The sequence below is a fragment of the Bufo bufo genome, chromosome 4, assembly GCF_905171765.1.
Source record: "Bufo bufo chromosome 4, aBufBuf1.1, whole genome shotgun sequence".
In the NCBI taxonomy this organism is placed as follows: domain Eukaryota; kingdom Metazoa; phylum Chordata; class Amphibia; order Anura; family Bufonidae; genus Bufo; species Bufo bufo.
The window spans coordinates 556,438,257-556,463,920 of record NC_053392.1 but is presented as its reverse complement, the minus strand read 5'-3'; the positions used below and the strand labels follow the sequence as shown (position 1 = coordinate 556,463,920).

General features: G+C 44.7%; 1 protein-coding gene across 2 annotated transcripts in view; it reads right to left on the bottom strand.

Annotated features, from left to right (window-relative positions):
* Nucleotides 1–25,664, bottom strand: part of ASB3 (ankyrin repeat and SOCS box containing 3) — a 156,962-nt gene that overhangs the window by 61,148 nt on the left and 70,150 nt on the right. For both annotated transcript variants that reach the window (XM_040430158.1, XM_040430157.1), the window contains exon 5: nt 24,427–24,562. In XM_040430158.1, coding sequence (XP_040286092.1) covers nt 24,427–24,562 — 136 coding nt within the window. The remainder of the gene's footprint in view (nt 1–24,426; nt 24,563–25,664) is intronic.

Here is a 25,664-nt window from a genome sequence, read left to right as displayed (position 1 = left end):
ACGTAATATATCAAGCTATTGCCTAAACCAGGAAAAGATCCTTTGCTTCCAGGATCCTACAGGCCTATATCGTTAATTAATGTAGACGCAAAAAATTTGGCTAAAATTGTGGCGGATCGTCTAGCCAGAATATTACCGCAACTAATAGGACCGGAGCAGGTGGGGTTTGTTCAGGGAAGATCAGCAGTGACGAACATCAGGACAGTGCTGACGGTCTTGGATAGGGTACAACACCTACCTAGGGAGGGTGAGCTTCCAGCCATGCTCACTTTGGAAGCAGAGAAAGCCTTTGATAATGTCAGGTGGGCATGGCTGGAGGCGGTCCTGGATAAAATGGGATTCTCGGGCGCATTCAGAACCTTCCTGTCCCAGATGTATCGTAACCCAAGAGCTAAGGTTTATACCCAGGGTTTCCTATCTAAACCTTTTAATTTGCTGAAGGGAACCCGTCAGGGCTGCCCATTATCACCCCTTTTGTTTCATCTAACTTTGGAACCGTTGGCTAGAGAATTGTGCGGCTCTAATGGCTTTGAAGGTATCAAAGTGGGAGACACTCAGGTGAAGGCAGCGTTGTTTGCAGATGATGTCATATTATTCTTAGCCAAACCGAGGGAACATTTGGGGAGAGTGCTGGAGATGTTGAAGAGGTTTGGGAACTATTCTGGGTATACTATCAATGTCTCTAAATGTGAGCTGTTACCCGTATCCCAAGGGGACAAAGGCTCCTACATCAAATCTCTGGGATCTCTCAGGCATAGTCGCAAATCACTTACTTGGGAATCAAGATAAATGGAATGTGGAGATTTCCCTATCAACTGAATTATCCACCATTGCTATCCAAAATAAAAAATGACCTGGACAGATGGCAGAATCTGCCTTTGTCGCTGGTTGGTCGTTGCCACTTGGTTAAGATGATGGGGGTTGCGAAACTATTATACCCACTTCAGGCTATTCCTATACTCCTGCGTCATGCAGATATCAAAGGGTTAGAGAGTAAGTTCATAAACTTTATCTGGAATGGGAAGAAGCCTAGAATCTCCCTGAGGAAATTAAAACTGCGGAAAGAACACGGAGGTCTCAATTTCCCAGATATACGGGGCTACAATATAACCTGCCTTAGCAGACACATTTTGGACTGGTTTAATGGCACATCTTACTACTCCAACCTAGGTATAGAGAGACACTTAGCTGCACCCTGGGATCTGATGGCTTTATTACATACAAAAATGCCCAAACTCCCGTATGTGGCAAGGCGATCGCTAATTTTAAGGGATACTATCATAATATGGAAAAATGTTAGGAAATTATTTGGTCTTTCGTACCAGTTTTCCAGGCATCTCCCCATACATAATAACCCTGGGTTCATCCCGGGACAAAAGGAAAAATCCTTCAGGTGTTGGGCGACTAAGGGATTGATGAAAATGCGGGATCTCTTCCATGAACGGGAGGCTAGATGGGCTACTATATCAGAATTGGAGGATAAATGGAACTTGCAAGGCCCAAATCTATTTCCCTATATGCAAGTAAGGAGTTATGGGATGAGCCTAGTCAAGGATGTGTCCAAGGAATTGCGAAGGAATAAATTTGATTCCTTTCTTGAGAACAAAAATAAAACCTCCATTTCAGTATTATATAATGTTCTGAGAGATGTATGGGAAGATTCTGTATCTGAAGGGTTATTCAAAAAGTGGGGTAATAAACTGGGCATTGAGGATGTCCAACCAGTGGCTCGTGCTGGCATACTTGCCTTAAATAAGGCAGTGCTAAACGAAAGGATGAGGGAAACACATTTTAAGATCCTTCACCACGCACTGTATGGCTTTGATCTGCCGGTGACAGCGGCGAAGCCGGATAGAATTACAACTTGCCCCAAGTGTGCCACTCCAAAAACAGACTTGTTCCACGGTCTATGGAGTTGCACGAAATTAGGAGAGTTTTGGAAGCAGGTGACCCTAATCTTGAACCAGACCTGCAATCGTCGCCTGCAGCTCTAACGCCAAAGTTAGTTATACTTCAGGCAGATACCAAAGGGGAACCCAGGGTTAGTGGGGTGGGGGACGAGACAAGGCTAACTATGTTAGGACACAAAGTGGTACTAGAAGCTAAACGGTGTTTGTTGTCACAGTAGCTTGAGTCAGAGGTCCCGAGTGCCGAAATGTTACTCAGACAATTACGACATATCTTTCACTTAGAGTGGTTAGATGCTCTAACTAGAAAATAAATATCGGGGAAAAAACTTTATCGGACATGGAGAAGGTTCATTTTAGATTATATACCAGATTCCGAGTATAATACATTGATGGAACCTTTTCAACTGACAGCATGGTACCTACGAGAAGATCTGAAGGGTCAGCTAGGTAGACTGAAAAAAAGAGGTTGATGGCCTTCATTTGGATGAGATCTGTGACTAGTGATTCATGTCTATACTGAAGAGGTAGATCAGGGGAGTATGAGGGTCATCTAGAGAGGTGTAGGGCAGGGGGGGTTCTAGGGAGGGGGGATGGGATAAAGATGTAAAAGAATTGTTGTGTTACCAGACTGCATTATTTACCTCTGTGATGAAAAAAATTGAATTTTGTACTGCATTTGAGATTTGATCCATTTTGAATGGAATGTATCACTGACCTTATTGCAACACGATAATAATAAAGAATTGGTAAAAAAATAAAATCAAAAAAGATAGACAGTATCCACTATAACAGTGACCTCTACAGCATCCCACCCCCTTAACAGTGAATTTCCACAGCACCCGCCCCTTTAAAAGTGACTTCCACAGTACCCCACTGCCTTAACAGTGACCTCCTCAGCAGCCCTGCCCCCTTAACAGTAACCTCCACAGCAGTCAACCCCCTTAACTTTGACCTTTACAGCAGTCCGCTCCTTTAAGGCCCCATTCACACGTCCGCAATTTCGTTCCGCAAAATTGCGGACCCATTCATTTCTATGGGGCCACACGATATGTGGCCCGGCTCCGGAAATACGGACCCGCACTTCCGGGTCCGCATTTCCGTTTCACGAAAAAAATAAAACTTTTGCGGACAAGAATAGGCATATTCTATTAGTGCCAGCAATGTACGGTCCGCAAAATGCGGAACGCACATTGACGTGTCCGTGTTTTGCGGATCCGCAAAACACGTTACGGACGTTTGAATGGAGCCTAACAGTGACCTCCACAACACCAGACCCGCCCCCTTCCCCCCCCAACAAAGACATCCACAGCGGGACATTATTGTCTTTAATTGACAGTATATAAAACCCCACAGAATTAGTATACACTTAAAGGGGTTCTGCACTTTCATTTAACTGATGATCTATCCTCTGGATAGATCATCAGCTTCTGATCGGCGGGGGTCCGACACCCGGGACCCCCGCCGATCAGCTGTTTGAGAAGGCAGCGGTGCTCCAGCAGCGCCGCGGCCTTCTCACTTTTTACCGCCGGCCCACTGACGTCACGACTAGTATCAACTAGCATGGGCGGGGCTAAGCTTCATTCAAGTGAACAGAGCTTAGCCCCGCCCACGCTAGTTGATACTAGTCGCAATGTCAGTGGGCCGGCGGTAAACAGTGAGAAGGCCGCGGAGCTGCTGGAGCGCCGCTGCCTTCTCAAACAGCTGATCGGCGGAGGTCCCGGGTGTCGGACCCCTGCCGATCAGAAGCTGATGGTCTATCCAGAGGATAGATCAACAGTTAAATGAAAGTGCAGAACCCCTTTAAGGTCATGGGAGTTACATCTGCCTCCACAACAACGTTGGCTAAGCGTCGCAGTAGAGCATTAACTCACACATAAGCTGTCTTATACTAGGAATGTCCTTCGTTACCTACAGCAACCAATCAGAGCTCATATTAATGACCTGTAGCAAAACAGAAGCTGAGCTGTGATTGGTTGCTATATGCAACCTGCTGAATATCTAGGCTAACTGCCACAACAGACAAGGGCTTCTGTAGTTTGGCGGTTAAGTTACTGAGCGTATTTTTTGGCAAATAACTGGAAAGAGCAGGGTGAAAATTTCAACTCAAAACATAGTCTATGACGTTCCCCGAGTCACAGGAGCCAGCTGTGCAAAATCTCATGATTTACGGGAACATACAGTACAGACCAAAAGTTTGGACACACCTTCTCATTCAAAGAGTATTCTTTATTTTCATGACTATGAAGGCATCAAAACTATGAATTAAACACATGTGGAATTATATACATAACAAACAAGTGTGAAACAACTGAAAATATGTCATATTCTAGGTTCTTCAAAGTAGCCACCTTTTGCTTTGATTACTGCTTTGCACACTCTTGGCATTCTCTTGATGAGCTTCAAGAGGTAGTCCCCTGAAATGGTCTTCCAACAGTCTTGAAGGAGTTCCCAGAGATGCTTAGCACTTGTTGGCCCTTTTGCCTTCACTCTGCGGTCCAGCTCACCCCAAACCATCTCGATTGGGTTCAGGTCCAGTGACTGTGGAGGCCAGGTCATCTGGCGCAGCACCCCATCACTCTCCTTCATAGTCCAATAACACTTACTTTCAAAGTTTTCCCAATTTTTCGGCTGACTGACTGACCTTCATTTCTTAAAGTAATGATGGCCACTCGTTTTTCTTTACTTAGCTGCTTTTTTCTTTCCATAATACAAATTCTAACAGTCTATTCAGAAGGACTATCAGCTGTGTATCCACCTGACTTCTCCTCAACGCAACTGATAGTCCCAACCCCATTTATAAGGCAGGAAATCCCACTTATTAAACCTGACAGGGCACACCTGTGAAGTGAAAACCATTTCAGGCGACTACCTCTTGAAGCTCATCAAGAGAATGCCAAGAGTGTGCAAAGCAGTAATCAAAGCAAAAGGTGGCTACTTTGAAGAACCTAGAATATGACATATTTTCAGTTGTTTCACACTTGTTTGTTATGTATATAATTCCACATGTGTTAATTCATAGTTTTGATGCCTTCAGTGTGAATCTACCATTTTCATAGTCATGAAAATAAAGAAAACTCTTTGAATGAGAAGGTGTGTCCAAACTTTTGGTCTGTACTGTACATACATACACTCAGCTAAAAAAAAAAAAAAAAAATACCAATACAAGTTCCGAGCACATAAACAGCAGCCTATTACACGACAAGTTTATTACCTACTCCTTAATATACAGTTCATAAAATATGCGAAGACTAGAAATCGAAGAAATCGAATAGAAAGCGATAACAACCTTTGTTTCTTTCCTAGACGATGCACATTTTCCTTTTAAAGGCTTCATAAACTTTCTACAAGGAAATCGACGCTCATTTGCAGCAGCGTCGATCACTTTATGTGACATATTAAGTGACTTAAAAGAAGCCGGTAACAGCCAGCGATTTCCACATTTCATCATCATAAATATTATGTACGTTATATAATTAATTTGTATTGCAAATACAACCGTTCTCAAATAAACCCTGCTAATCTCTGGACTCGCCTCCAGTCCATGTCAAACACTTTGTGTTATCTTTGTTTGCTTTCTGGCCTGGAATAAAGGCGATGCGCACCTGGAAGGAGGCCAGGGAGTGTCAGCAATGCTGATCAAGAAAATACATAGCAATTTCTTGTGTCAACAGAATACGGCTGGATGTGCCGCCGCGCACAAATTGCCAAACTGCTTTTTCAAACGGAATAAGAGGTTTGGCTGAAGCTCAGGCTTGTACAGTATGTCCTCCTGGAAGGTCCAACTGTTTAAAGGGGTTTTCCGAGAGTTCAGATATTGATGACCAATCCTCAAAATAGGTCATTAATATCTGATTGGCGGTGGTCCAACTCCCGGCACCCCTGCAGATCAGCTGCACCCTCTTAAAGGGTTTCTATCACTTCATATGACATAATTAGCTGGCAGACACTAGCGATCTGCTAGTGTCTGCTCTGGCCAACCATCCTACTATAATCACTTGTGGGGCAGCGGTTTTGCTAAAAAACTAACTTTTATAAATATGCTAATGAGCCTCTAGGTGCTATGTGGGCGTCATTAGCACCTAGAGGCTCCGTCTACCTTCATACACAGCGGCCGCCCAGCACGTCCCTCCAGCCCGCCCATGTCCTCCTCCGTGTGACGCAACGGCCGAATTCTCGCGCATGCGCCGTGCGCGGCTGTATTCGGCGCATTAGAGATGTCTGAGCTCGGAGCGGTCAGACATTCAATGCGCATGCGCGGCTGTATTCGGCGCATGCGCATTGAATGTCTGACCGCTCCGAGCTCAGACATCTCTAATGCGCCGAATACAGCCGCGCACGGCGCATGCGCGAGAATTCGGCCGCTGCGTCACACGGAGGAGGACATGGGCGGGCTGGAGGGACGTGCTGGGCGGCCGCTGTGTATGAAGGTAGACGGAGCCTCTAGGTGCTAATGACGCCCACATAGCACCTAGAGGCTCATTAGCATATTTATAAAAGTTAGTTTTTTAGCAAAACCGTTGCCCCACAAGTGATTATAGTAGGATGGTTGGCCAGAGCAGACACTAGCAGATCGCTAGTGTCTGCCAGCTAATTATGTCATATGAAGTGATAGAAACCCTTTAATACGTCAATGACGTCATGTTCATTGGTCACATGGCCTAGGTGCAGCTCAAGTGAATAGGTCTGAGCTGGGATATCAACTACAGCCGCTATGCAATGTACGGCTAACTGCACACTCGTGTGGGTTTCCAAACAGCAAATCCAAGTGGTTTTTCATTTGGATTTCTGTGCATTTCCGCACCAAAAACTGCATGTGTTATTTGCGTTTTTTGGTGCAGAGTTGATGCAGAGTTTCACCCTTGCATTGAAAAAGGTTAAATCCACACACAAAAAAAATTGAGATGCTGCACATTTCAAAATCTGCACCGCAGGCCAATTTCTGCATGAAAAAAAAAAGAAGCAAAGAGTACACTAGATTTGCCCAATTTGCTGGTACTGTAATATGCAGAAAAAGCATGTAAAAAAACTGTGCATAATCTGCAATTTGCGCAGGTAGTCTACTTGGTAAGCTGTGAATAGGCAGCAGTCCTGTGGCTTATTCAAAACAGCTGACTGGCGGGGGTGTCGGACCCCAACCGGTCAGACATTTATAGGTCATGAATATTAAACTCCCGGAAAACCCCTTTAATGACATGGGCCAGCTCGTTTTAAAAAATGGGAGCACATCCAGCCATGGCAAAACACAGGTACAGCACACAATATGAAAGGAAATTCATTCCTAATGGCTTCATCTGAAATAGCCGTTTACAAAGGACATTAAAGGAGGTTTCTGGTTTTATAAAATAAAACGGCTACACGCACCTTCACAATCAAATTATTTTTACTGCCCGACTACAATAAAATGAAGAAACTTTTCAACAGATCTTAAATGGGTTGTCCGGTTTCATGACTGATGACCTACCTTAAAGGGGTATCGCAGTTATTTTGAGTTATCCCCTACCAATGGAAACCCCACTGTTCAAGAGAACAGGCCACCGTACCCTTTAGAGTACCCTGTTCTTAAGATCGGTGGGAGTACCAGCAGTGAGACCCCCACTGATCTAATAGTTATCCCCGATCCCGCGGACAGGGGATAACTTAAAGGGTTATTCCTGTTAGGTTAAGGATAGGTCATCAATATCAGATTGGTAGGGGCCCAACTCCCATTTAAGTTAATGGGAGAGGAAGCTGTAATTACCTTGCACCACCACTACAAAGTGGACGAAGTGCAGGTAAATACTGAAGAGGATGCAGCGCTTGCATGAGTGCCGCGGCCCTTTCAAACCACTGTATGGTACTTATCCTGAAGATAAGTAATTAATACCATGAAAATGAACACATCCTTTAATAATTATAAAATTCCTATAGTTTGGTTTTAGCTCCTATGCAGATGGTGTTTGTAGTCTGTTACTATGGAGGCATACAGTCAACATGTAGAAACAAGACAGTAGGACATTTTTAAGTTAAGGGTTATCCCATGACTAATGTGAACAATGAAAATCAGCCATCATATAGTACATGACAATCTCTTTCTAACAAAGCTAGAACCAGCCTTGTACCTCACATGGATCCAGAGATCTCCTCATTCATTGCTCTGCTAGATTTATATACAGTCCCTGACAAAAGTCTTGTCGCTTGTGTAGAAATTGACCTGAAGTGCCGCTAAAATATATTTCTAATCAATATTTTGTTACAAGAAATGGGTCATTTTAATCCCAACAGCTTTTGTAATAATGTTTCAGTGCAAAACAAAACTGACAAAAAGTATTCTAATATTCACAGCTTGGTAAAGCCCATTGAGTCAATTTTTGCCAAGACATAAGTGTTGTCGCCTTGTCATATGAGCTTCACCTGTGACTAATAATGGATCAATCAGGTCTCAGGTGTGTATAAAAAGATCCCAGTACACTAGACCTTCACATCAACTGCAACTAGACCTCTGCAAACATGCCTAAGATTCACCCGGAGACTAAAGTGTCGATTATCAAGAGGCTGAAGACCAGATCCACTGCTAATGTGGCAGACATCTTCAATGTGTCTCAGCGTCAAGTTCAGAGGATAAAAAAAAGATTTGAAGAGACTGGAGACGTTTTGGACAAGGCCAGGTCAGGCCGACCCCGCAAGACAACTGCTCGAGAGGACAGTTTGTTGGCTCGAAAATCGAAGGCCAGCCCATTTTCCACTGCAGCAGAGCTCCACAAGACCTGGTCACCTGAAGTCCCTGTGTCAACCAGAACAGTTTGTCGGATTTTGTCTCGAAATGGCCTCCATGGTCGAATCAGTGCCCATAAGCCAGCACTAAACAAAAGACAATTGAAAAACCGTGTGGCATTTGCCAAGGGCCACAGCCTGCTAAAAGGATGGACGCTGGAAAAGTGGCAGAAGGTGGATTTTTCAGATGAATCTTCTGTTGAATTACACCACAGTCGCCGCAAATATTGCAGGAGACCTACTGGAACCCGCATGGAGCCGAGATTTACCCAGAAAACAGTGAAGTTTGGTGGAGGCAAAATCATGGTCTGGGGTTACATCCAGTATGGGGGTGTGCGAGGGATCTGCAGAGTGGAAGGCAACATCAATAGTCTAAAATACCAAGAAATCTTAGCTACCTCTTATATTCCCAACCATAAAAAAGGCCAAATTCTGCAGCAGGATGGTGCTCCATCGCATACTTCAATCTCCACATCAAAGTTCCTTAAGGCGAAGAAGATCAAGATGCTCCAGGATTGGCCAGCCCAGTCACCAGACATGAACATCATTGAGCATATGTGGTGTAGGATGAAAGAGGAAGCATGGAAGACGAAACCAAAGAATATTGATGAACTCTGGGAGGCATGCAAGACTGTTTTCTTTGCTATTCCTGATGACTTTATCAATAAATTGTATGAATCCTTGCCAAACCGCATGGATGCTGTCCTTCAAGCTGTCCATACAAGATATTACATTTGGATCTCACAGCACCACTACTTAATTTTCTGGACATATTTTTGGATTTGCAGTAAAGTTGTTAAATTTCTGTATAGGCGACAAAACTTTTGTCTTGCCAAAATTTGACCTTTCTGTCTTGATTAAATTATAAATCTTTTTTCAGTGAAACTAAATTATTTCAGTGCATTAAACATCATTTGGGAGGGCTTTAGCTTTTCATATGAGCTATTTCTAACACCAATTGATTAATTAAAAGTCAGGTTAATAGCAGGAGTTTCTACAAAATAGAGAAGCGACAAGACTTTTGTCAGGGACTGTAAAGCTGACAGCTCAGGGGAGTGTCTTTTCTACTGCAGCTCAGGGGGCGTGTCCATGCTCTCCCTATCACAGCTCAGGAGGCGTGTCTATGCTCTCCCTATCACAGCTCAGGAAGCAGTTGAAGGATAAAACTGAGCATGTGCGGCCTTCTCAGTGAGCAGGACAGAGAAATAAAAAATAAAATTAAAAAAGCAGGTGGCGCGATACAGATAGGTTTTATTGAATAACTCACTGGCTATGCTAATGTTTTAAATACAAAGTATTCAGATCCAGGTCCTGGTTTGAAAACTGTAGAATATTTTTCGTGGGACAAACCCTTTAAGGGGTTGTTTGGGATTTTAAGATTGGCCTAATGGCATGAAATGCTATGTATAAACCCTTAAACTATTACCAACCTGTTTAATTCCCCCTCTCCAGAAGTGCCAATTTGGTGGTCCCAATCAGCTCTGCAGTGATGACATCACGTACATCATTCACCTGACTGCTGCAGCCAGTGACTGGCCCCAGCATCCACGCTTGCATGTGTTTCCCTGGGGCCAGTGACTGGCTGCAGCAGTCACATACATCATGTGATGATATCATGGCGGGACAAGCAGGGAAAATGGACAACTCTTTAAAATCAAAATGTCAAAACTGCCAAGACTTGGCGCACTTGTTTTCACTTCCCAGCTGACGGACGGAATAGATTTCTATAGGATTTTCCGCTTCTAGATATAAATAAGAATGTTTTCATCAAAAGGGCAGCCACCAAATCCAGAAAATGAGAGATTTGTAATGTATTCAGCGCTCAGAAGACTGGGTAAACTGGTTTAATTGTACCGAAGCAGAGACCAATTACAAAAAGCATCCCCTGCTCTGGCATGACTTGTCCAACCATTCATTTGAAGAGCCATGCAATACTATCACCTCAGTAGCATCTTGTGAGATCAACAGACTGCAAAGGAGACAACCCCTTTAAAGGGTTTCTATCACTTCGTATGCCATAATTAGCTCTCAGACACTAGCGATCCGCTAGTGTCTGCTCTGGCCAACCATCCTAATATAAGAGCTTTTTGGGCAGCCGTTTTGCTAAAAAAAGAACTTTTATAAATATGCTAATGAGCCTCTAGGTGCTATGTGGGCGTCATTAGCACCTAGAGGCTCCATCTACCTTCATATACAGCCACCGCCCAGCGCGTCCCTCCAGCCCGCCCATCTCCTGATGAATGCGATCCTCCGTGTGACGCAACGGACGAATTCTCGCGCATGCGCCGTGCGCGGCTGTATTCGGCGCATGCGCAGAGAATGTCTGACCGCTTCCCTGCTCAGACATCTCCACTGCGCCTGCGCCGATGACGTCATAGTGCTCCAAGGAACAGGCGCAGTGGAGATGTCTGAGCAGGGAAGCGGTCAGACATTCTCTGCGCATGCGCCGAATACAGCCGCGCACGGCGCATGCGCGAGAATTCGTCCGTTGCGTCACACGGAGGATCGCATTCATCAGGAGATGGGCGGGCTGGAGGGACGCGCTGGGCGGTGGCTGTGTATGAAGGTAGACGGAGCCTCTAGGTGCTAATGACGCCCACATAGCACCTAGAGGCTCATTAGCATATTTATAAAAGTTCTTTTTTTAGCAAAACGGCTGCCCAAAAAGCTCTTATATTAGGATGGTTGGCCAGAGCAGACACTAGCGGATCGCTAGTGTCTGAGAGCTAATTATGGCATACGAAGTGATAGAAACCCTTTAAGGGCTCATCAGACTATCTGTAAATGATGAGCAATCCTCTGGACAGGTCATCAGCATCTGATCAGTGGGGTTCTTTTGAGCACCGTGGTCTTCTCACTGCTTACCCTTGGCCAGTGATGTCACAACCATCAGTCACGTGGCCTAGGCGCAGATCAGCCCCATTTACTTCTATGGGGCTGAGATGTGCACAGGCCACATGAGTAATGGCCGTGACATCACTAGCCTAGGGTAAGCAGCCAGAATGCCACGGTACTCACATGAGCGCCAATCCTTCTCAAAACAGTTCCTCAGCAGGGGTCCCGTGTGTTGGACCCCACTATCAGATATCTTCATTTTTAAATAGTCAGATAACTCCTTTAACCACTTCAGCCCCCAGTGCTTAAACACCCTGAAAGACCAGGCCACTTTTTACACTTCTGACCTACACTACTTTCACCGTTTATTGATCGGTCATGCAACTTACCACCCAAATGAATTTTACCTCCTTTTCTTCTCACTAATAGAGCTTTCATTTGGTGGTATTTCATTGCTGCTGACATTTTTACTTTTTTTGTTATTAATCGAAATTTAACGATTTTTTTGCAAAAAAATTACATTTTTCACTTTCAGTTGTCAAATTTTGCAGAAAAAACGAGATCCATATATAAATTTTGCTCTAAATTTATTGTTCTACATGTCTTTGATAAAAAAAAAATGTTTGGGTAAAAAAAAAATGGTTTGGGTAAAAGTTATAGCGTTTACAAACTATGGTACAAAAATGTGAATTTCCGCTTTTTGAAGCAGCTCTGACTTTCTGAGCACCTGTCATGTTTCCTGAGGTTCTACAATGCCCAGACGGTACAAACACCCCACAAATGACCCCATTTCGGAAAGTACACACCCTAAGGTATTCGCTGATGGGCATAGTGAGTTCATAGAACTTTTTATTTTTTGTCACAAGTTAGCGGAAAATGATGATTCTTTATTTTTTTTTTTTTCCTTACAAAGTCTCATATTCCACTAACTTGTGACAAAAAATAAAAAGTTCTATGAACTCACTATGCCCATCACGAAATACCTTGGGGTCTCTTCTTTCCAAAATGGGGTCACTTGTGGGGTAGTTATACTGCCCTGGCATTCTAGGGGCCCAAATGTGTGGTAAGGAGTTTGAAATCAAATTCTGTAAAAAATGACGAGTGAAATCCGAAAGGTGCTCTTTGGAATATGGGCCCCTTTGCCCACCTAGGCTGCAAAAAAGTGTCACACGTCTGGTATCTCTGTATTGAGGAGAAGTTGAGGAATGTGTTTTGGGGTGTCTTTTTACATATACCCATGCTGGGTGAGATAAATATCTTGGTCAAATGCCAACTTTGTATAAAAAAATGGGAAAAGTTGTCTTTTGCCAAGATATTTCTCTCACCCAGCATGGGTATATGTAAAATGACACCCCAAAACACATTCCCCACCTTCTCCTGAGTACGGAGATACCAGATGTGTGACACTTTTTTGCAGCCTAGGTGGGCAAAGGGGCCCATATTCCAAAGAGCACCTTTCGGATTTCACAGGTCATTTTTTACAGAATTTGATTTCAAACTCCTTACCACACATTTGGGCCCCTAGAATGCCAGGGCAGTATAACTACCCCACAAGTGACCCCATTTTGGAAAGAAGACACCCCAAGGTATTCCGTGAGGGGCATGGCGAGTTCCTAGAATTTTTTTTTTTTTTGTCACAAGTTAGTGGAAAATGATGATTTTTTTTTTTTTTTCATACAAAGTCTCATATTCCACTAACTTGTGACAAAAAATAAAAACTTCCATGAACTCACTATGCCCATCAGCGAATACCTTGGGGTCTCTTCTTTCCAAAATGGGGTCACTTGTGGGGTAGTTATACTGCCCTGGCATTCTAGGGGCCCAAATGTGTGGTAAGGAGTTTGAAATCAAATTCTGTAAAAAATGACCTGTGAAATCCGAAAGGTGCTCTTTGGAATATGGGCCCCTTTGCCCACCTAGGCTGCAAAAAAGTGTCACACATCTGGTATCTCTGTATTCAGGAGAAGTTGGGGAATGTGTTTTGGGGTGTCTTTTTACATATACCCATGCTGGGTGAGATAAATATCTTGGTCAAATGCCAACTTTGTATAAAAAAATGGGAAAAGTTGTCTTTTGCCAAGATATTTCTCTCACCCAGCATGGGTATATGTAAAATGACACCCCAAAACACATTCCCCACCTTCTCCTGAGTACGGAGATACCAGATGTGTGACACTTTTTTGCAGCCTAGGTGGGCAAAGGGGCCCATATTCCAAAGAGCACCTTTCGGATTTCACTCGTCATTTTTTACAGAATTTGATTTCAAATTCCTTACCACACATTTGGGCCCCTAGAATGCCAGGGCAGTATAACTACCCCACAAGTGACCCCATTTTGGAAAGAAGAGACCCCAAGGTATTCGCTGATGGGCATAGTGAGTTCATGGAAGTTTTTATTTTTTGTCACAAGTTAGTGGAATATGAGACTTTGTATGAAAAAAAAAATTTAAAAAAAAAATCATCATTTTCCACTAACTTGTGACAAAAAATAAAAAATTCTAGAAACTCGCCATGCCCCTCACGGAATACCTTGGGGTGTCTTCTTTCCAAAATGGGTCACTTGTGGGGTAGTTATACTGCCCTGGCATTTTCCAGGGGCCCTAATGTGTGGTAAGTAGGTTAATGACCTGTGAAATCCGAAAGGTGCTCTTTGGAATGTGGGCCCCTTTGCCCACCTAGGCTGCAAAAAAGTGTCACACATCTGGTATCTCCGTACTCAGGAGAAGGTGGGGAATGTTTTTTGGGGTGTCATTTTACATATACCCATGCTGGGTGAGAGAAATATCTTGGCAAAAGACAACTTTTCCCATTTTTTTATACAAAGTTGGCATTTGACCAAGATATTTATCTCACCCAGCATGGGTATATGTAAAAAGACACCCCAAAACACATTCCTCAACTTCTCCTGAATACAGAGATACCAGATGTGTGACACTTTTTTGCAGCCTAGGTGGGCAAAGGTGCCCAAATTCCTTTTAGGAGGGCATTTTTAGACATTTGGATACCAGACTTCTTCTCACGCTTTGGGGCCCCTAAAATGCCAGGGCAGTATAAATACCCCACATGTGACCCCATTTTGGAAAGAAGACACCCCAAGGTATTCAATGAGGGGCATGGCGAGTTCATTGAAAAAAAAAAATTTTGCCACAAGCTAGCGGAAATTGATTTTTTTGATTTTGTTCTCACAAAGTCTCCCTTTCCGCTAACTTGGGACAAAAATTTCAATCTTTCATGGACTCAATATGCCCCTCAGCGAATACCTTGGGGTGTCTTCTTTCCAAATTGGTGTTATTTGTGGGGTGTTTGTACTGCCCTGGCATTTGAGGGTCTCCGCAATCATTACATGTATGCCCAGCATTAGGAGTTTTTGCTATTCTCCTTATATTGAGCATACGGGTAATGAGATTTTTTTTTTCCGTTCAGCCTCTGGGCTGAAAGAAAAAAATGAACGGCACAGATTTCTTCATTCGCATCGATCAATGTGGATGAAAAAATCTCTGCCAAAAAAAGAAAAAGGAGGGGAAAGGCGTCTGCCAGGACATAGGAGCTCCGCCCAACATCCATACCCACTTCAGCTCGTATGCCCTGGCAAACCAGATTTATTCATCCACATCGATTGATGTGGATGAATAAATCATTGCCGGGATTTTTTTTTTTATATATACAAAGTGTTTGCCAAAGTATATGAACACCGCCACCTCCTCAGCTCATATGCCTCGGCAAACATATCTTTTACTGCAGAGGAGAAATCTCGTCTTGCAGCGCCGCATACACCGACTTGCGTGTAATCTGACAGCAGCGCAATGCTTCTGTCCGAATGCACATCAGTGCTGCAGCTGGTCGATCGGTTGGTCCACCTGGAAGGTAAAAAAAACAAAACAAAAAAGAAAAAACCAGGCCGCAAAGCAATAACTTTATTAACTTTAGAACAGAACATATTAACTTTTTTAACTTTTTTACTTACCGGTAATTTTTTTTTTGTTTAGTTTTTTTTACCTTTATAGAACAAACCTCTCCTTCCCCATGGGACAATGTGCAAAGCGCAAATCGCCCAAAGATGTGGCGAAGTACGTTATGCACTTTATCCCAGGTGAAAGGAGAGGTTTGCAGCAGCTGAGAGTAAAAGGGCCCTAATAGCCCTGTGTGCCTGTCCTGTGAGATGCGATCCCTATGCTAGGTGTACCTGTGTGTGGTACTTCCGGAAACACTCACCAAAGCATAGGGCAGGGTGGTCAGGACAGTCAGGACAGAAATAGCGGGTGTCACGCCTTATTCCACTCCTGCTACAGACACGACATCTTTTTCGGGGTGACGGTTGGGTTGAGGTACCAGGAACGACACTGGGGAAATGTCGCTCGTGTAGACGGCTAACTACACTGGTGGATGGGGCCACGGAACCTCCTGGGTAAAGGAGGTTCTTGATGATCTCTTCCTGGAATTTGAGGAAAGATCGTGTTCTCCCAGCCTTACTGTAGAGAACAAAACTATTGTACAGCGCCAATTGAATTAAATATACAGACACCTTCTTATACCAGCGTCTGGTTCTGCGGGAAACTAAATACGGAGACAACATCTGGTCATTGAAGTCCACCCCTCCCATGAGCGCATTATAGTCGTGGACACAGAGGGGCTTTTCAATGACACGGGTTGCTCGGTCAATTTGGATTGTCGTGTCTGCGTGAATGGAGGAGAGCATGTAAACGTCACGCTTGTCTCTCCATTTCACCGCGAGCAGTTCTTCGTTACACAAGGCAGCCCTCTCCCCCCTTGCAAGACGGGTGGTTACAAGCCGTTGGGGGAAGCCCACGCGACTAGTTCGCGCGGTGCCACAGGCGCAAATCCGTTCTAGAAACAAATGCCTAAAGAGGGCCACACTTGTGTAAAAATTGTCCACATAAAGATGGTACCCCTTGCCGAATAAGGGTGACACCAAGTCCCAGACTGTCTTCCCACTGCTCCCCAGGTAGTCAGGGCAACCGACCGGCTCCAGGGTCTGATCTTTTCCCTCATAGATCCGAAATTTGTGGGTATAGCCTGTGGCCCTTTCACAGAGCTTATACAATTTGACCCCATACCGGGCACGCTTGCTTGGGATGTACTGTTTGAAGCCAAGGCGCCCGGTAAAATGTATTAGGGACTCGTCTACGCAGATGTTTTGCTCGGGGGTATACAAATCTGCAAATTTCTGGTTGAAATGGTCTATGAGGGGCCGAATTTTGTGGAGCCGGTCAAAAGCTGGGTGGCCTCTGGGACGGGAGGTGGTGTTGTCGCTAAAATGCAGGAAACGGAGGATGGCCTCAAATCGTGCCCTGGACATAGCAGCAGAGAACATGGGCATGTGATGAATCGGGTGCGTGGACCAATATGACCGCAATTCATGCTTTTTTGTCAGGCCCATGTTGAGGAGAAGGCCCAAAAAAATTTTTATTTCGGAAACTTGGACTGGTTTCCACCGGAAAGGCTGGGCATAAAAGCTTCCCGGGTTGACGGATATAAATTGTGTGGCATACCGGTTTGTCTCTGCCACGACTAAGTCCAAGAGCTCCGTAGTCAAGAACAGCTCAAAAAATCCCAGGGCCGAACCGATTTGAGCTGTCTCAACCCAAACTCCAGACTGGGCGGTGAAAGGGGGAACTACAGGTGCGGCTGAAGTTGGTGACTGCCAATCAGGGTTTGCCAGCACCTCAGGGATTCTAGGGGCTCTACGGGCCTGTCTGTGCGGTGGCTGCGACGGGGTAACTAGTGCACGTGCCACCGTACCAGCTTCAACTGCTCTTCTGGTGCTCGCCACGTCACCATGTTGTACGGCAGTGCTGGTACTAGGTCCAGGGAGGGCTGCGCTGCTGGTGTATGCCTCACCACGTGATCCGGCAGCGACAGCCCCACTCTGCTGCTCTTGAAGCGGATCCTGCGCAACCTGTGGTCTAGCGACACGGGGCCGGGTACGCCTGGTGCTGCCAGGGACCTCCACCTCCTCGTCCGAACTTTGGGTCAGAGAGCCACTGCTTTCCACAGGTTCATATTCTGACCCGCTAGATTCGTCAGATGAGGGTTCCCACTCCTCATCCGACTGGGTCAGAATCCTGTAGGCCTCTTCAGAAGAATACCCCCTGTTTGACATTTTGGACTACTAAATTTAGGTGTATTCCCTGAGACTACCCAAGAAAAAAAGCAAGCCTGTCTTACAAAGGGGAGGCTAGCGAAGTACCAGAGGCCGCTGCGGTTGATAAAAAATATCAAAACTGATTTTTTTATCGCCGCAGTGCGTGTAAAATGAATGTGCAGTGATCAAAAAATATATATTTTTTGTCACTGTGGTGGGGCGGGCGTGGGTGAACGCACGTGTGGGCGACCGATCAGGCCTGATCGGGCAAACACTGCGTTTTGGGTGGAGGGCGAACTAAAGTGACACTAATACTATTATAGATCTGACCGTGATCAGTTTTGATCACTTACAGATACTATAAAAGTACAAATGCTGATTAGCGATACGCTATTCAGCGAATAAAAGTGACTGCGGTGCGGTGGGGTGGGCGCTAACTGACGCTAACTACCTAACCAAGGGGCCTAAACTATCCCTAAAACCTAACAGCCAATACCAGTGAAAAAAAAAATGTGACAGTTTACACTGATCACTTTTTTTCCTTTCACTAGTGATTGACAGGGGCGATCAAAGGGGTGATCAAAGGGTTAATTGGGGTGCAGGGGGGTGATCTGGGGCTAAGGTGTAGTGTTTGGTGTACTCACAGTTCAGTCTGCTCCTGTGCTGGATCCAACCGACGAAAAGGACCAGCACAGGAGCAGACAAGCCATATAACAGATCATATTTACTAATATGATCTGTTATATGACTTTTGATTGGATTTTTTGAAAATCGCCAGCCTGCCAGCCAATGATCGTTGCTGGCAGGCTGGTGACGAACTTCTTCTTTGAATTTTGCCGGCCCGCGATGCGCATGCGCGGGCCGGCTTTGAGCGAAATCTCGCGTCTCGCGAGATGACGCGTATATGCGTGATTGTGCGCAGCGCTGCCACCTCCGGAACGCGAATCTGCGTACAGCGGTCCGGAGGTGGTTAAAGAGGACCTTTCACCTGGAAAAACATTGTGAACTAAGTATCCTGACATATACAGCGGCGCCCCCAGGGATCTCACCGCACTTACTATTATCCCTGGGCGCCGCTCCGTTCTCCCATTATTTCCTCTGGTATCTTCGCTCAGTAAGTTATAGTAGGCGGAGACTTAGGACTCTTGGTTATAGTAGGCGGAGTCTGCCCTTGTTCTGCTGGGCGTCTCCTCCTCCTAGGCTGTAGCGCTGGCCAATCGCAGCGCAGAGCTCACAGCCTGGGAGGTTTTTTTCTCCCAGGCTGTGAGCTGTGCGCTGCGATTGGCCAGCGCTACAGCCTAGGAGGAGGAGACGCCCAGCAGAGCAAGGGCAGACTCCGCCTACTATAACTTACTGAGCGAAGATACCGGAGGACATAACGGGAGAAGTCTTCCTCGGTACCTACAGTAAATTATTTCAATTGCTCTAGTTTTCAAATTACCAGCAGCATGTTTACTGTAAGCAAATACAAGCACAGAAACATCAGAACACATCATGGCGAGCCGACACATTGACAACAGCAGGAACTCAGAAGCCTCTGTTGACAGGGAAACCATCAGCAAGGTCATTTTCAGAAAAAAAAAAATACTTTTGCACTAAATTTTTAATCACGATAAATTATAAAACCGTTTCTCAAAAAACAGAATTTCATTTTAAGAAAGCTCCTTATGAAGAGTCATTAAATATTTGTCACAATTCATAATTCAATGTGCAATTCTTTAAAAAAAATAAAAGAAAAAAGTTTCTAAAGATAAAATCTGTAATAAACTAAACAATATGAAGCCTCAGACCTTCCAGGCTCCTTGTCTCTAATGGGAAAAAATTACTCCTGGCTTCTACACCTTGGGTCAAGTCATATTTTAAAGGAGATTCATCCTACAGACGGATGCAGCCTGAGAATCATGTGAGCTCATAACCAGCATAAATCGCTTTACTAACCTTTGCTACCAATCACATTTACTATTTGTTCCAGAAAATATTTTTACATTACGTGTCCTATTTCTCTGACTTTTTTATATATAAATCTGTTCCCTCTACAACGGCCTTGGTTATTATAACAGTAATGCTGCTAATCTGTCCAGAAAGTACAAGTGAGCCGCATTTTCTTCCAGACCCACAGGCTACAGACAGACAATTGGGGGGGGAGCTTATTCTGGTTTTAAAAAGTTGCAAAATAGAGCTTTTTGAGGAGCTCTTGCATCTTTTTGGGCTTATTTGCACAAAAATGTGCGACTTTTCGCAATTTTTAACCGCTCAAGTTTTGAAAGATGTGTGGGTAGATGGGTGCATTTAAGCTACCTTAATTTGTTTCACTACATATTTTTCATTATGACTTTTTGGAGGCGTTAATCCCGAGTTATGATACTTTTTCTTATTATGCAAATTTGGTACAATGAGGGCGTCACCACTGCTCTTGTTGCAACCAGCTCCTCCCTCGCTGTTTTGCCACTGCCTGGCCCTGTCAATCAATGCAGCCAGGGAGGGGAGAGTGGAGATTAGGTGCAACAAGAGCAATGGTGATGCCCTTATTGCACCACAGGCCTAATTTGCATATTAAGAAAAAGTATTAGAACTCAGGAACGGAACCTTGAATCAACAAAAGAAAAATACAGTTTTAATCAGGTGATCCCCAGCTATATGTCTAGTCAAACAGCTGGATGGGGGGGGGGGGGGGGATCACTGCTGCTGGTTTGTGATTTACTGTCTTTATTAACTACTGGTTTTGCATCTAAACTGCTTAGTTTGGCCGTGTAATGTCCTCCTGAGGGGGTGCTACAAAGAGGAAGCAGAATCTCCTGTTTCTCCACGTCTAGTCTTTGGGCAGACATGAAACAAGCTAGTCTCCACCCGCTAACTCATAAAAAATTAGAATTACAGAGACTGCAAAGGGGAAACTGCTAAAAATGCCAGGTACATGTTATATAATGGCCAACTATAATGTTAAGCAACTTATTCTGAAATATTACCTGAAATTACAGTTAGGGCTGTATTAGACATCCCGATTCTGCAGGCGATTGTCGGGAGAGAAGCGTTCCTTCCTAGCAATCGTCTTCGAGACCGCTGCTATTCCATCCAACGATCTCATCCACAGCATGAGGAGGAGCTATCGTTTGCCGACATCAGATTGCGATTAGACAGCATGATCTGCTGCCGCCAAACAAAGATTTTCAAGCATGCTGAAAGATTAGTAACTGGCGACAGTATTAGACTGTCCGATCATCGCTAATGAGTGTCCCTGCGAACGCTTGTTAACGATAAACTGGAAAACAATTGGCTTTTTTGCTCATTGGCTTCAAAAAAACTAAATTAAACCACTTTCGAAATAGTCTACATTAAAAAAATATCCTGTCAATTTGCTTCTGTATAGTGTGTAAGGCTAATTTCCCACTTGCGGCAGCAGGGTCCGGCAGGCTGTTTGCCGTGCTGCACCCGGACCTCCAGCCAGCCCCCATTATGGTGAATGGGGCTGGAGCGGACTTCCGGCGGCACGGTGAGCTAGTGTTGGCACGGATTCCCTCACCGAAACAGCCTGCCAGACCATGCTACCGCAAGTGTGAAAGTAGCCTAACTCCTTTACCTAGCTGACTGTCTGAATCTAACATAAACCGGTCAGAGGTTTGATCCCGTTTCTGATGGCTCTCTCTCCTCCTCCCTTCTCTAGAGATAGCAGCAGGGAGGAGGAGGAGGTTGTGCATGGCAGATGTGTGATGAGGAAGCAGTGATGGCAGATCACACAAGCTGCAGATACAAGGCACTTACTAATGTATTGTTATTATCCCTTTTGCCTCCTTTGCTGACTTGATTCATTTTTCCATCACATTATGCACAGCTCGTATCCAGAGATTATGACCACCCTGCAATCCGGAAGCGATGGACGTGCTTGCACACTATAGGGAAAAAGTTCTGGCTTATGCCCACTTCCGTGGTCCCGGCCACTAGAGAGGACCGGGCGCTTTTTCCTATAGCGTGCAAGCACACTTGTATCAACTTTGTCTACTTGATAAATGCCATTTGCTGTAGTGAGGCAATCCTTTTAAAGGGGTTTTGTGGGATTTTAATATTGATGACCTATCCTCAGGATAGATCATCAATATTAAAAATCCCGGAAAACCCCTTTAAGGTAACCGCTAACATATGCAAAAGTAATTATTTTCAATGTTAAAAGGTGCCCATAAACTTTAAAGGGGTTTTCTAGCTTCCGATACTGATGACTCATCCTGAGGATAGGTCACCAATATCAGATCGGCGGGGGCTGACTCCAGGCACCCCCGCCAATCAGCAGTATGATGAAACAGCAGCTTTCCTGCAAGCTCTTCACTGTTTCCCGGCTTGTGTTGAGCAGGCGTAATTACAGCGCCTTCGTCCCGTTCACTTGAATGAGACAGAGTTTAAATGGTGCATTCTCTTCATACAGCTGATCGCGGGGGGTGCTAGGAGTCCTGAGCATGGGTCATCAATATAGGAAACCGAACAACACCTTTAACACATATTTTTAGGATACGTCCCCATTGTCTGATAGGTGCAGGTGCCATCGCTGGGATCCGCACTTATATCGAGAACGGAGGGGAGAGGACCGGCCACCACCAAGCGCTCTCCCCATGGAAGTGAATTGGAGTGCATCGCGTTTGCGCGCCGACCGCTCCCATTCATTTCCATGGGGCTGACGGAAATAGCCGAGCCAGTGCTCAGCTATTTTCTGCGGCCCCATAGAAATGAATGGAGGGCAGTCGCGAACAAGCATTGCCACTGCTGATCAATCATATGAGATCCCCTTCACCCTCTAGCAATGAATGGAGTCCTTAATGATCCATTAATTGTCATCTATTCAATGGAAACACCCCGGTACTTGATAAAATCTTCAAGAATGACATATTTACGACTATTAATTATTCTGTGACGTAATAAATGACATTTATTAGTCACGTAAAGAATATCTTTCTTTTACAGTCTCTGAACTGGGCAGCGGCCATGCTCTGGCACACAAGTCTACTCCATCTCTCACAATTTTCTGTTTCACGGAATATCTGAGACGACTATTAACCTTCTTATCACGGTTGGCATCCTGGTATTTCCCAATGGCTTTATATTATCTCAGTCCTCCTCATTCCACCTTTTATTCTCCATCCTCCTGTTATTACTTCTCTTGCCTCCTCTCTCACACATGAATCGGAGGTCATAAATGTCTAATGGAGAATCTGTTTTGTTAGCGAATATACAGTGCCGGAGGAAGGGGGGGTGACACGCATCGAAAAAAAAAAGAAGCAAAGATGGCGATTAAGAGAAAGCATAAGCTGAAGCAAAGGTCTGAAAGAAAATTACGAGGGTCCCGTGTTATAGCTTCTCAGCCTGTGCGACGGACGGATCCAAGGCCAACCATCAGTAAGACAAGAGTTTTGCTTATTCGAGCGGTTTCTAGAACGCCAAGCGTTGGAAGGAATGCCCCTTTAATTCCATTGCTTTCTTGATGGCATTAAATGCTAGCACGAGCGAGGGATGAAGGATGACCTGTCAGCCACATAAGCGTGGTGCATTTTTTATGACCACAGGAAGAAAAAATAAAAATAAAATAATACGTCAGCTTCAGACAGGATGCCTACAGTGGCGACTCTATGTATTTAATGCAAGCCATAAAAAATAAATGGCAGCAAGTAGCTAGCAGCTGTGAGAATAAGCAAGCCACTTGTGTGGAAGAAGAGGTACATTAATGATGCATGGTAGAGCCTGAAATATTCATACTGGGGGGACGGGGGGCGGTAAAGAGTTACGATGGGCTACAAAAACATCCCAGGCATGACTATTTGTTTCCTGATTATACATCTCTATCAGTGCACGTTACAGCATGGTACCCTGCTGAGCAGAGCTTTACATAGGCAGGTATATGGGAAACCTATATATTATTTTTTACAAACCAAAACCACACACTGCTTTCATTCTATTATTGTAGATTTTTTATTCTATGTCCTGCACATTATTATTGGACAGCCATTTTGCCTGAGCTACTGTTAACAGCCTTTACCGATAAGCTTTACAGCAGCCCCACGGACCATAGGAACCTGTGGTCTGAAGATGACATACTGACTTCTACAGGAGCGTGGTTTGAACATGCTCGGTGCAGAGGTCATTGTGCAGGGAGTCTGAGTAGATACACATTAACCATAAGCTATGGTGAAGGGCGGATCCTGTGTTATCTATACAGAGGTATTATCTGTCATTGGACTCCTACCCGTTATAATAATGAGATGACTGCTTGAGGAGTGATCTCTACAGCACAGAAATGGTCAGCCTACTATGAGGCACAGTGGTCAGTGTGAAACCGGCAGAGTGTTTTTTCTTTGCTTTTAAAACAGCAGATTAGTGACATAGAAAAGTAAAAAAAAATAAAAAATCTAAAAACCTTGATTTGAGCAATAGTTCATATTCGGACAACACGCTCGCTTTAAAGGGAATGTGTCACCAAGATTTGGCCTATATAAGTAATGCTACCATGCTGCTGTGCAGCCAGACTTGGTTTAAATCAGACCATTGATGTTTACTCTACATGAAAATTAGGGTGCAAAGTGCCCAGCAGGGCGTTTCCAGGCTTTCTAAGAGCCCAAGCCTGCCCTATTCAGTGAGCCCAAACCCAACCATCCACAGGGCTCAGTACCTCCCCTGTGCGTTCCTAACTACCTCTCCGCGCTCTGCCTTGGCCTGTGCGTCTCTCCGCGCTCTGCCTTGGCCTTCACTTGAAAGTGAAGGAGCCAGCCACTGGCCACATGGCATCAGTCCAATTGTCTGTACTTACCCTAACGCCATCCATATGCAATTATTCACCCCTAGATCTACTTACCACAAGACAACAGAAAATTTAAGCTCTCATATTTTCCGTACTGTGCTGCAATAAATAAAGGGGTAATGCCAAAGTCATCCTTGCACTCCTTATCCACTCCCTTGTCAAGAAGTAGCTGTATTAGGTCGGTGCGGCCCTGGAAATACAGAGACATTCAATGAGTTCAATCATAGCAATACAGGAAATCACAGCTGGTAAAAGCATATTCAAGGGGTACAGAAAGGGAACTATTAAATCGGCTGCATCCAGCCAATAGCAGCGCATGATTTACAAGTTCACATATCGTAGGTTAAAGGGGTATTTCAGTTACAGAAAGTTATACCCTTTCTCAGAAATAAGGCCACAGATGGGGATGGGACCAAGAATGCTAGCTTCTGCGGACCTGCACACATCAGCCTGTTTCACTACAATGATTCTGGTGACGGAAGCCCTTTAACCACCTAACTATTTTGCCCGAGCCCAGCTCCAGCAGTGGGAAAAGTAGCTAACTGGAGGGGGGAGGGCTGTTTTAGATGCTGCTATCTCCTGAATGATAGCAGCTAGAGACATGCAACTGGTCTTGTTTGAAAGCTGACACTACGTTCAGTACAGAAGAAGATATCACTGGTAGAAATCGGGATGCTGTTAATGCAGCTGAAAATGAAAGTAAAAGAAGGTTTTACCCACGATTATTCCCAACTCAATTTCTAACACTGATTTCTCCTCTGTTGCTTGGACTTTAGCTGTCATTCTGGAATGTCAGCTTTCAAACAAGACCAGTTGCTTATTTCTAGCTGCTACCATTCAGGAGCATCTAAAGCAGCCCTCCCCCCTCCAGTTAGCTACTTTTCCCACTGCCCGAGCTGGACTCTGGCAAAACAGTTAGGTAGTTAAAGGGTAAATTGACACCCTAAGCTTAGACAGGCCATCAATGTGTGATTGGTGGGGTCACATTCCACCAATGAAGCTCAGTGGAGTACTTAAATAGCCTTTCCATAAGGACCGACAGTGAAACAGAAAATTCTGGAACCCCTCAATTGTGTTTCTTTTACTCATTTCTTCCTACCATCTATTTATTTACAGATAATAAAGGGTTATTCTAACTTTTTAAAACTGATGACTTATCCATTGGATAGGTCATCCATATCAGATTGGTGGGGGTCCGACACACCCACTGTTCAGCAGCTGTGGACAGAGCTGGAAGCAGAAGGCTCCATCTCCAACTATACGAGGAGACAGAGGACCCATGTTCGTTTGAT